The sequence below is a fragment of the Octodon degus genome, unplaced genomic scaffold, assembly GCF_000260255.1.
Source record: "Octodon degus isolate 3935 unplaced genomic scaffold, OctDeg1.0 scaffold00060, whole genome shotgun sequence".
In the NCBI taxonomy this organism is placed as follows: domain Eukaryota; kingdom Metazoa; phylum Chordata; class Mammalia; order Rodentia; family Octodontidae; genus Octodon; species Octodon degus.
This window is the reverse complement of record NW_004524636.1, coordinates 12,197,291-12,208,928: the sequence shown is the minus strand read 5'-3', so window position 1 is coordinate 12,208,928 and position 11,638 is coordinate 12,197,291. Positions and strand designations below refer to the sequence as shown.

General features: G+C 40.3%; 1 protein-coding gene across 1 annotated transcript in view; it reads right to left on the bottom strand.

Annotated features, from left to right (window-relative positions):
* Sptlc3 (serine palmitoyltransferase long chain base subunit 3) overlaps positions 1-11,638 on the bottom strand; it is a 186,076-nt gene that overhangs the window by 43,806 nt on the left and 130,632 nt on the right. The window contains exon 7 of the mRNA XM_004634340.3: positions 4,946-5,051. Within this exon, the coding sequence (XP_004634397.2) occupies positions 4,946-5,051 (106 nt within the window). The remainder of the gene's footprint in view (positions 1-4,945; positions 5,052-11,638) is intronic.

Here is an 11,638-nt window from a genome sequence, read left to right as displayed (position 1 = left end):
GCTTATTCCACTGAGCCATCTCCTGGCCCTGGTTTACACTGTTTTGGAGAGGAGAATGGCCTACTCTTATTCCATTCTTAGATTATATGGCATCCTGAGACCTTAGCATCCTGTTTTGGAAGGGCTGGGTATTACTTTTAGATGCTTTATATTCTCAAAGCTGCCTTCCACCCATGATAATTTTTGACCCAGGTTGTTTGGGACACCCTTCTCTCTTTATTTTTCAGGCATTGAGAATTGATAAGAAATCTAAAATTCTGAGATACATAAACCTTCAAACATTCTCAGACGGGTATAGCTAGGGGCATGGCAGTACACACCTGTATTTCCAGCAATCTGAGAGGCTGAGATAGAGAAATGGAAAGTTTGAGTCCAGTCTTGGCAATTTAGCAACTTACAGAGATCATGCCTCCAAATAAAAAATAAAAAAGGGCTGGGGATATAGCTCAGTGCAAAGGCCCAAGCTTCAATCCCTGTACATAAAAAAGCCATGACCAAAACCAATACAAAACACAGAGAGAAAGCCAAAATATTACTAAGTAAACATGTGTCAGAAAATTTGAAGTAATGTTATTGTGATTTTAATCCTTAAGTCGTGAATTCACTGAAGTTTAGACTGATTTTCCGACCCTCTATCTCACGGAGGAAATTGATGTGTAAGTAGGATAATTACAAAGATCAAATGCGTGGGTTTACATTTTTTTGTATTTAGGTCCCTGCACGTGGACAGGTGGGCTGACTCTTCTGTTTACCCTGAGCCTTTGTCCTACCTTGGCCACCTGTTTTTAATCCCAGTCCTGGGTTACGTCATTGATCTGTCCTGTGGTAAGGGTGAGCTTTTCAGGCCTCTAAGCCTTAGTTTCCTCCCTGTTGCAATAATTTGAGGGCTACTGGGAGGCTTATTCAAGATTGCACATGTGAAATGCACATACACGGGTGATTTTTTCCAGTGCCATTTGCCCTCTGGGTAGATCAACTCTGTTACTTAAGTAGCATCTTGGTTTCTAACCTTCAGTTTTCTCAAGTGACAATGAGCAAATCTCAGGATGAAGACAACCCACCCTTTCTTGTTTTCTGTAGGTCAGGCCTCTGTCAAATGGTACTCATATGACCTTATTTAATATTTATCAAAGAGCCCCATGGAGGATAAACAGCTGTAGACAAGTCACAGGGCTTTGATCCCAGTCTGAGACCTGCCTCCAAATCTTGATTCCCCTATATTATACATAACAATAATAGAACCTGTGGATGGTGGCATTATTGTTCTTATTGCTGTTACTTTTGTGCAGTTTTATGACTGCTTAGTCTTGCCTTTCCTATCCTAAAAATAGCTTGAAAATTTCTGATTTGGCTGTTATGTCTGCTTCGGATTTATGAGAAAACTGTTGTGTGTGAACTTTTGGTAGAGATGGTATTTTGCCCATGTTGGCAGACCACAAACAAGAGAAAAACATGTAGTGGTAAAAATTCAAAGGAAGCTCTGGGCAATTTTCAACCAAGTGTATGTTCCTACATACAGAAATGTGTTTGTGAACTATTGATTTCACGTTCTTAACCTTGGCCCTTTGGAATTGTATCTTTCGGTAAAGCTGTAAATTAGAACACTCCTATGAGGTCTTTCCCGCTGAGGTTTATCATTCAGGAACTCCACTGAAGCTGGCTTGATTTTATAGATGAGAAAACTGCAGGTCCACTAAGGCTGATGATAAGATGCCCTGATTTCTCCCTGTCAACAATCTGTCAGGTCACTTAGAGCCACAGTTCCTCAGTAGATGGGATGAAAGTAATCTTTCTGCCAAGGGAAGTGTAGGGAAGATAAGACTTTGTCTAAATACTTGGGCGATTAAGCTGTTGTGATAGAGTTCACCTATAGATGGTTACCTGCCACTCTTCCCAGCCCCGCTTATGGTGTAAATGAAGAAGGGTTCCTTTTTCCCCACAGCCTCCCCAACATTTGTTATTGGTTGGTTTCCTTATGATAGCCATTCTCTCTTGGGTGAGATGGTATCTCAGTGTTGTTTTCATTTGCATTTCATGGATGGCTAGTGATGCGAAGCATTTTTTCATATATTTATTTGCTTCTATAATTTTGTCCTCTGGTAAGTGTGTGTTCACCTCAGATGCTCATTTCTGGATTGGGTCTTTAAATTTTGGGGCCCTAATATTTTTTTAGTTCTTTATAAATTCTAGAGAGCAGACCTTTGTCTAAGTGCTTATTAATAAAGGTTTTTCCCCAATTTATGGGTTGTCTTTTCACTCTGTTGGTAATTTCTTTTGATGTGCAAAAACTTCTCAATAAGAGGAGGTCGCATCTGTTAATTCTTTCTAGTATTACACATACAATTTGATTTTTGTTCATGAACTCTTAGCCTAACCCTATGAAAATTACAGAGAATGTTTACATTAAAAATTATTACAGAAGAAGACATATTGCCTTTCATCCCCTTTAAAATACTCTGCCTTACTTGGAACACACTGGTCCCATCATTCTTGTCACTTCCTGAAGCAGCTCTGGAAGTCTTCTATCCTAAGTGTCCTTAGCTGTGTTGTCATGGCTGCCTTGATGTCCTGAGCTGATTCAAACTATTTACCTTTCACAGTCATTTTGACTTTGGGGAGGATCCACAAATTCTCTGGTGTGAGATTTGGTGAAAAAGGTGGATGAGGACACACTGTAATGGTTTTACAAGCTTGTTTTTCCATTGAGTGGCAATGGACAGCAGCATTCACTTTATTTTTGATCATATCTCCTGGAGACACTCATGCGAAAAGACTTCTAGAACTGCTTCCAAAAGTGGCAGGAATAATAAGATAAGTGTGTTCAAAGCAACTGAGATTAGTGGAAATTTGTTAAAAAATGTATTTGGTACAGTGTCTCACTATGCATCTCAGACTCATAGTGATCCTCCTGCTTTCAGTTTCCCCAGCGGTGGGATTACAGACATGTGCCACCACGCCCAGACTCAGTGGCCGGCTCAGTGTGCCAAGGGGTGGGGCTGATGTGGCATGTGGTGTGGGGGATCAAGCTTTAGTCTCTGCACTTGTGTAAGCAGGTGCTTAGTCTGCTGAGCTATTTCACCAGCCCTCAGTTTTAAAATATTTTTTAGTGCAATAATTTTTTAAAACTTTAAACATTCACTATATATTTCTATTATACCTCACATATATAAGCTGACCCTTCTACTTCCTTTGGAATGTGGGCTGACTCGTGATGTGCTTTGGTTAATTGGGCATGTCACAGGCTGGGAGCAGTCACAAATCACAGAGGGGGAAAGACCTATCTATTAGCACAGGCTTAATATGAGATTGCTTCCTGAAAGCAGCTTCCTAAGAGTTTAGAGCCAGTGAGCAGGCTTGCTCAGTGTTGGCACTGTTACCTTGCGGAGCTAGATGTTTCTTCACTGGGAGGGGCTGTCTTGCACATTGCAGGGTACTTAACAGTGTTCCTAGCCTCTTCCCACCAGATGGCAATAGAGCCCCACCGCAGTTGTGCAATTAAAAATGACCAAAAGGATCCAGGTTGGGATGGTGTGGAGAGACACCCCAGCTGAGGATGACTGACATGGGGTGATCCCAAAGACTTCACACACAGTGCATATTGTTGGGGGTGACATAATGAAATAGTGTGATATGATACAGAAATCAGGTTACTAGAAATTTGAGATGTTCTGTTTGCAGTGTTGGAGATATCCAGCTATTGGGTGGTTGGTTAGTAGTAGGGTTAAAATAAAAATGATACTAATTATGATTACAGTCATATTTTAAACTAGGAAGAATTCATTCTTCCATTTGGAGGTGCATTTATTCTGCTACTTGTTATTCATGCCGCAGTAACTCAAGACCTTAGGCACTGCTTCTGGTACTGGTGGAAAAAAAAGGCTACTTCTGCTCTCAAGTTTCTTTTTCAGCCAAACTCCTCCAGTGTGAAAGCCTTCCCTTCTTTCCTTTTTAATATCTTTCACTTTTCTATAATTATGTCATAGGGAATGTCTCCCTTGTTTCCTTTAACACTGATTGTTTGAGTAATGATTTAGGAGTGGGCATTCAGATCCTGTTTCTTTCATTTATGGACCAAGGCACTCAGCAGAGGAAGAACTTGAATTTAATTTTCATTTGAGTACTGATAATCAGCTCAGACAGAGCACAAAGCAAATTCAATTCACCGTGCAATGTAAAAGTGAAACTCAAAATGGCATAGGGGGTATTTTATCTCCTTAGCTCAAAAAACATATGTAAACTGGATCTTTAATATGTCTTCAGTTGCTAAGATCATTCTTCTCCCCAGTTCCTGCTTTGGAGAAAGGACAGATGTACTTTCTTTCTTTTTTTTTTTAAATTTCTTTTTGAGACAGGGTCTTGCTATGCAGTTCAGGCTGGCCTTGAGCTCACTTTGTTGCCCAGGCTGCAAACTTGCAACAATCCTCCCACCTCAGCCTTCTGAGTGCTGGGATTACAGACATGAATCACCACACTGGGCTTAGGCTTTTGGCTTTTTGATGGCAACCATCGGCCAAGTTGGTGAAACAGTTGGTAGCTGGCTACATTTCCCATGAAGGCACCCAGGTAGGGAATCAGGGCTGCCCATGAGAATATCTAGTATAGATACGAAGGCAAGAAATATTCTGATTTGGATAACCCATCCATAAGAGGTCTTTGAAACGCAGAGACAGCCAAAGATACTGTGAAGAAACAACACAAGTTAGCAACACCTTCTGAGAACATTTACAAGGAAGGCTTTAAAACATGCCCACCTTTAAGGTCTATTGCTATATGGATAGAGTCATCACAAAAGTGGACCGGACAACTCCCCTTAGTAGTGGGCTTAAGTTCCTCCATAATTTCCATGGCAAACTCATTTCCTCATTTAGCTGGGAAAGACCAGCCTTTCTCCTGGTCAGCTTGTGGTGGACCAAGAGTGTTCATAAGCTTCCAGTTGGTTCCCTACCTGTAGACACCTTCCACCAGGATGAGAATTTTTTTCCAAGCTCTGCCGGTTTGAGGCTGGCCATAGATGATACCCTCTCTCAGTAGCTTCTCCAGGCATTTCATATCTTTAAATAACACCAGAAAAGAAATTGAGTCAGGAGAGGGTTTTCTTTCCTCCCCCATAAAGAATCATCTTATTTTTTAGGTTCATACTTAGAATCACACTTTTAGAAAGACAGGTTAGAACCAGAGAACATCTTGTGGAGGAAGAGGTTTACTTCCTTATAAAACATAACTCTGGCAGGTTTGTACAAGTAGGCAGGATCAACCCCACGGGAAGTACATAGTTTTCTAGCATCTTACAAGGCCTTCCTCTCCTGCTTTAGGGAGCTTAAAATTCTACATTAAATGCATCTCTTAGGCTAAAGCTTTCTTCTAATGTTAAAATGAACTCTGAGAGTTCATTTAGGTACCACTAATGAGTGGTGTGGGCATAAGTGCTTTAGAGTTCATCAAGTGTTCATGGAGGAAAAAAAAAAGTTTTCATGGAGCAGCAGCACCGTTTACAGGGATCTCACTTTCCATGTTTTGGCCTTGACTTTTGACATTCTTCAATGCTCAAACATTGGAGCAATTAGTCCACTCATATAAAATACTGGGAGAACTCTGGACACTTAATAACATCTCACAGCTACTGAGCCTTGTTTTGTGTCCCAGTCACAAAGTTCACTTAATGCTCACAGGAACCCCCTGGAGAAGACATCTCCATTTATGGTTCAGAAAATGGACACACAGGCCTATGATCATAAATGACAGGATTCGTTCTGTGACCCACATTCGTAACGACTTCCCTTTAGTGTAAGCCATGGTGACTTCTCAAACTCCACGATGATGCAAAACAAGGAAAGATGCGTGTCAGCGGAACATCCTTGTTAGCTTTTAATGCTGACGAAAACGTAGACTAGTACAACCACTATTGAAGTCAGAATGGAGATTCCTCAGAAAACTAAAAGTAGAAATTCCATTTGACCCAGCTATTCCTCTTTAAGGTGTCTTCCCCAAAAGAGTTAAATGCATCATATTCCATTTCATGATGCATGCATGCCCACGTTTATTGAGGCACAATTCACAAGTAAATCTTGGATGCAGCCTCTATATCTGTCAAAGGATGAATGGCTGAGCAAAATTTTACACACAGTGTAGTACTACTGTATCATAAGGAACCATAAATGTGAGTTATTTGTAGGAAAAAGGCCATAATGTTAATGAAATATATACCAGACCCACAAGCTTAAACGTTGTATGGTTTCTCTTATATGAGAAAGCTGAAGCATAAACAAAGAACAAAATAAAAGACAATAGGAAGTAGGGAGATAGATGTTTCTCAAATAGGGAGGGGATTCAGAGATGGAGGTGGAGGGTGGAGAGAAAGAAGGGAGTGTCAGGAGGAATTGAGATGTGCTAGTGATATGAAAAATGCACGTCTAGGCTGGTCTGCTGCTCTTTGCATAGCCCCTGAGGGTATGAGAGACAGCTAGAGCACACTCAAGCCAGCTAACCTTCTATCTAAAGTGAGGTGTGAATAGTAACTATTGGATGCCACTGAGGTCTCTACATTCATTGCTTCAATAGTGGTTTACCTAACATGATCTCAAAAGGCACCTGCCCCTAGCTTCTGTTCCTCCCTCTGACCCAGTTTCTCAATGTTCTCTAATATGCAGTCTTGGGCTCTCCTATATGCCTTATCCCTTTTGTCTGTGTGGAAACATAATTCAGCGTTAAGGGCTTTCTTTCGGTGTTGCTTGTGGCTCATCTATTCTAAGTACTCATCCCATAGCTAATCACTGGCTTTCACATTTCTCCCCCAGGCAATGTCAGAAACTTTCCTGTGTTAATATTAGATGATCAAATCAATTCTCTTTTCATGGGAAAAGAACATAGAACAGCAGAGAGAAAAGAGAATGCCACTTTTAGATATACATGGGAATTATTAGAAAGAATAATTGTCTCCTGTCTGCAAGAACAGTTTGGTAGCCTGTCGATTTTTTGTTTCAAAGACAGACCTCTCTCTATAATATTCAAGCAGTTCAGAGATATTTCATTATCAGCCCCTAGATGGCAGCCAAAGAAACAGAAAGCAGCTTCCTTGGTTCGAAATGTTCTTCATCAACCTTTACCTCTGCGGATACCGTGTTTTCCCTTTGCTTTAGGCTGAGGGTCTAAAACGTTCAAGAAAGCAATGTGATTGGAGGAACTAGTCTCTCTTTCTAAATAATTAATTGCAGGTGGTCAGCCACTGCATAGATAGATAGATAGATAGATAGATAGATAGATAGATAGATAGAGGCTGAATGTAGGTACTCCTTGTTTGAGGGACACTTTTCCTCCTGGGATTTAGGATTTACAAATTTTGTTTTATACAGAAGTGACGTATGATGAATGTGGTCCCAATGCCATCCACTAATTCAAGCTAACCCAAGTGGCTGAGATGTATTTCATGGATTTTTCTGATGAAATTATGAAGAATCACAGAATCTTCCAAGGTAGGGGCCTCATGTCCAAAGCCATCATGTTCATGGTGAGTTCCATGAAGAGAAAATTCTGGTGGGCTCACTGGAAGCCAGAGTCCACGTGCTGCAGTTCTTGAGCAGGATAAAAATCAGTCAGTCCTTGGTTTACCCTGAAAGGACCAAACTCACTGACCTAGAGCCGTAGAAGCTAGACAGAGGAAAGGAAGGAATGACATCATTCAGCAACAATTGTGGACCCACATTAGCATGGACAGTTTCTGCCATTTCTCTGAATTATACAGTAAGGCCAGTGTGTGGGGTTTCCAAACCCATACACTAGTGATGGTGATTTATGTTTTGTAAGCATTGAGATTTTACTGCTTCAGCAAGCCACATGCTAACATCTGCAAAGGATTTTTAATAATGATGCTTATTATTATACTTATACTTGCCTTATTTTAATTCCCCTGACCCTTTCTAGAGGTAGAGAAGAATGACTTAGGCTTCCTATTTTTTTTTCTCAGATGAGCAAACTAGTACCAGATTAAAAAAATAAAAAAAACCTTCCCCCAAATGAACCCACCCTTGCTGATTGTAAGAAGACTCAGAGATATGGAAATTAAAAGTGTAATTCTGACACCTTTGAGGCACACATCCAGTGCTATTGTGCAATGCTATTGTGAAGTTGTAATGACACATTCTACTCTTGCAAATGCCATACTTTTGAGTTTAAAAGTTGCCTTCGATGTCGTTCACCACAAAGGCTGACTCACTGAGGAAGTTTCCTTTGCTGGGTGGGGCATGAGAGGATGGAGCTAGGATAGTGATTGTGCATATTTGCCTCTCAAAAATGAAAGCATGGGTCATATGTAGAGGTATGTGTCTGTAATCCCAGCACTCTTGGAGATTGAGGCAGGAAGAAGGAAAGTTGAAGCCCTACCTGGGCAGTTTAGTGAGACTGTTTCAAACCAAAACTAAAAACTGGCTGAAAATGCAGCTTAGTGTGAAGGTCCTGGGTTCAACCCTGAGTACTGACTGGGGCAAGGGAAAAAAAACAAAACCCCACAGAGGCCACATTATAGTGGCCTAGACTTTTACAAGTGTGGTTAACTGGATTATTGAATCACTAGATACCCAGATTGTGTCACAACTATAATCAGGTTTCAAGAACCAGTTGGCTTGACAAAGCTGAGCCTGTTGTCCCTGCAATCAAAGTCCCAATGTCATCAAAGCTCTTAAATCTAGAGAACAGTAGGATCTTGTGAAAGGAGGAGGCCTGTGTGAAGTTCTGAGCAGGGCATTTTGGGTGTAGTTCAAAAGGTCTCCACTGGAAGAGATAAGATGCACACTGTGTTCTGTTGTTTACTGTAGAGTGTCGTCACTGCTCTTCTACCCTGCGTTTCCACCTTCCTCTTGTGCAACTGAGCGTGGGAAGGGCTTGGGTTGTACATGCAAGCTTCACCTGTTCTCCTCTGCTCTCCTCCTCCAGATGGAATGCCCACCTTCCTTTCCACATGCTTCCTGGTAGCTTATCTTTTGCCATTTAAGGCTCAACGAAACCCACTGCCAGCTGCATTTCAAAAAAAAACTGCTTGGTTCCTTACTCTACCAAAAGTATTTTCACATCTGCCCACAGCAGGGACTCAACAAATATTTCATGGATGAAGAGATGGGTGATGAATGACTCCTACTTCATACCGTAGCTAGTTCCTTGTTCATTATCATCATCCTTGCTTCCCTTGTTCCTTTGGACAGAGCCAATATTTATTCCTCAGGATTCACCTCAAATGTAAAATTCTTAGCAGTAGGTATTTAGATAGCTGTGAATGATGGTAAAGAAGTTTTTCTTGGGGCTGGGGCGATAGCTCAGTGGTCTGCCTACCAAGTGCAAGGCCCTTGGTAGGGCCTGCCTACCAAGTGCAAGGCCCCAAGTTCAATACCTGGTACTGCATGCTGTGCCAGCCCCAGAACCAGGCGTGGTGGCTCATGTCTGTAATCCCAGAACTGGGGAGGTTGAGGCAGGAGGATCACTATGAGTCTGAACTGAGTAGTGAGATCCTATATCCAATTTTTAAAAAAGTTTTTCTTACTTTTAAGATGAGGATAAGGAAGATTGCTCCTTGTTTTATCTTTGGGGAAAAACTGAAGTCAATGGCCAATGTAGGCAAACAGGACAAATATTTTTATGCAAGTCACATTTATAGAGTCTCTTTTTCACAAGATTATACACAATATTTTTGGTGCTCTGAAAATTTGGTACCTTTGAATCTTACAAAGCATATTAGGTGAATAGTTTTGGCTCAGGTTCTCTTTGACAGTGAATCAATGTATTGCCCAGGAGTCAGTCTTCCTGGGCTTAACCACTAGTTCTGCCTGTTATTTGCTCTGTGTCTATAAGCAACTAATTTTGCCATGGGGTGTCTCTGTGTCCTCATTTATAAAAATGAGCAAACAAAAAGCAAGTTCCTTGTTGTGTAGTTGTGAAGCTAAAATGAATTACCACTTACAAAATGCTCCTTATAGCAAGAGATCGCTAGTGATGGGGTACTGCTGTACTTATTAAACAATCCCGTTGAGGAGTCCAAGTCAGAACTGGAGATCTAAGCAGTAACGACTTGCAAAGGAGTATAAGCAATATTTATAAGCTTGACCTACTCAACCCCATGGATCTTTATTTTGCAGAAGAGGCATTTCTGAGCACTCGCTGGCAAACAATGCATTCTTTGTGCTTCCTGATTTTAGTCTTAAATTGCCGCTAGGTAGAATTTTGGTTCCCCCTCCACTTAAAAAACACAAAACAAAACTCTAAGTTTGTGGCTTGCTTGGCAACTTTCCTAGTTGAAGAGTATGATTATCTTTTCCAAGTCTAGTGTAAGATACACTGAGGTACTTGAATTCAGCAAAATAACCCAATATAGTTCAATGGTCCCTAATAGTAGTGGGTTATCAGCAGAATTGGCAATTGTCTGAAGTCGTTGGCTTGAACCGTTTACAGCTCAGCATTATTAATATGGCATCACTTTTTTATACTTTGTGGTTCTACTTTTCTGCTGGATAGTTAAGACCCAGTTAAAGCAAGACCTACGTAAGTGAAAATGTAACTTTTACATCTGACAAGGTCAGTCAAATCCTCTCAGGATTTGAAAGGGTCCTTTAAAGATTTCTCCAAGTGCAACTTCTCTAACAACAATGGGACACTCATCTCTGACAAAACAAAATAACAAAGGGGGATATAAATAAAAGATCATTTTGTAGTGAAAAAATATATATGTTTATACAAAATAGGATAGATATACAGCTACCTTCTATAGTTCAATGAGAAGAAAGGTTTGTACTAATATTGTTTAGACAAGATATCATGTCTTCATCTTGTCCTCTGAGTAACTACTACAAAGACAACAATATGCTAAACTTTAAGTCTCTACAGAATATGAAGAAAAAAATTAAAAAGACATTTAAAAAATAGGAATAAATAATTACATTTTTTTCTTTTTTGGTGGAACCGAGAATTGAACTCAGAACCTTGGGCAAGCCAGGGAAGCACTTATTCTACTGAGCCATCTCCCCAGTACAATAATTACATATTTCTACACAGAAATTTAGAAAGCTAACCATATACAGCATTGTAGCAGGAAAGCCCTAAGACTTTTTTTTTTCTTGTCTCTTGTTTTCATTTATTACCCCTTCTTTTCTAAATAAACATTTACTTGAGAGACAGTATGGCAGTAATTGGTATGTCATGACAAGCAGTACGTATTTAGAAGACCAGAATGACAGGCATTCCAAGCATAACCCTACTGTTACACATTGCTATCTGCAGTGCAGTTGCTTAGTTCACAGGTATCAGCATATATAGTCAATTAGGGTGAGAATCCTACCAATTAACTGCTGGTTTCAAAAACCTGCTGAAGTTTCTCAGTATAAAAAGTAAAGCCATATTAATATGCTGAGCTGTAAAAGGCTCAAGTCAACAACTTCTGACATTGCCAGTCCCACAGGTAACCCACTACTGTTATGGACTACTGGACTATATTGGAATATTTTGCTGAATTCATGCACATACAATATGTAAATGACAATGGAATATCCTTCTCTGACAAAACTAAACAAAAAAGGGGATACAAATGAAGGACCATTTTGTATCTGTATATTCAAAATACTTAGGATAGAGATACAGTTACTTTCTCTTAATTCAGTGAATA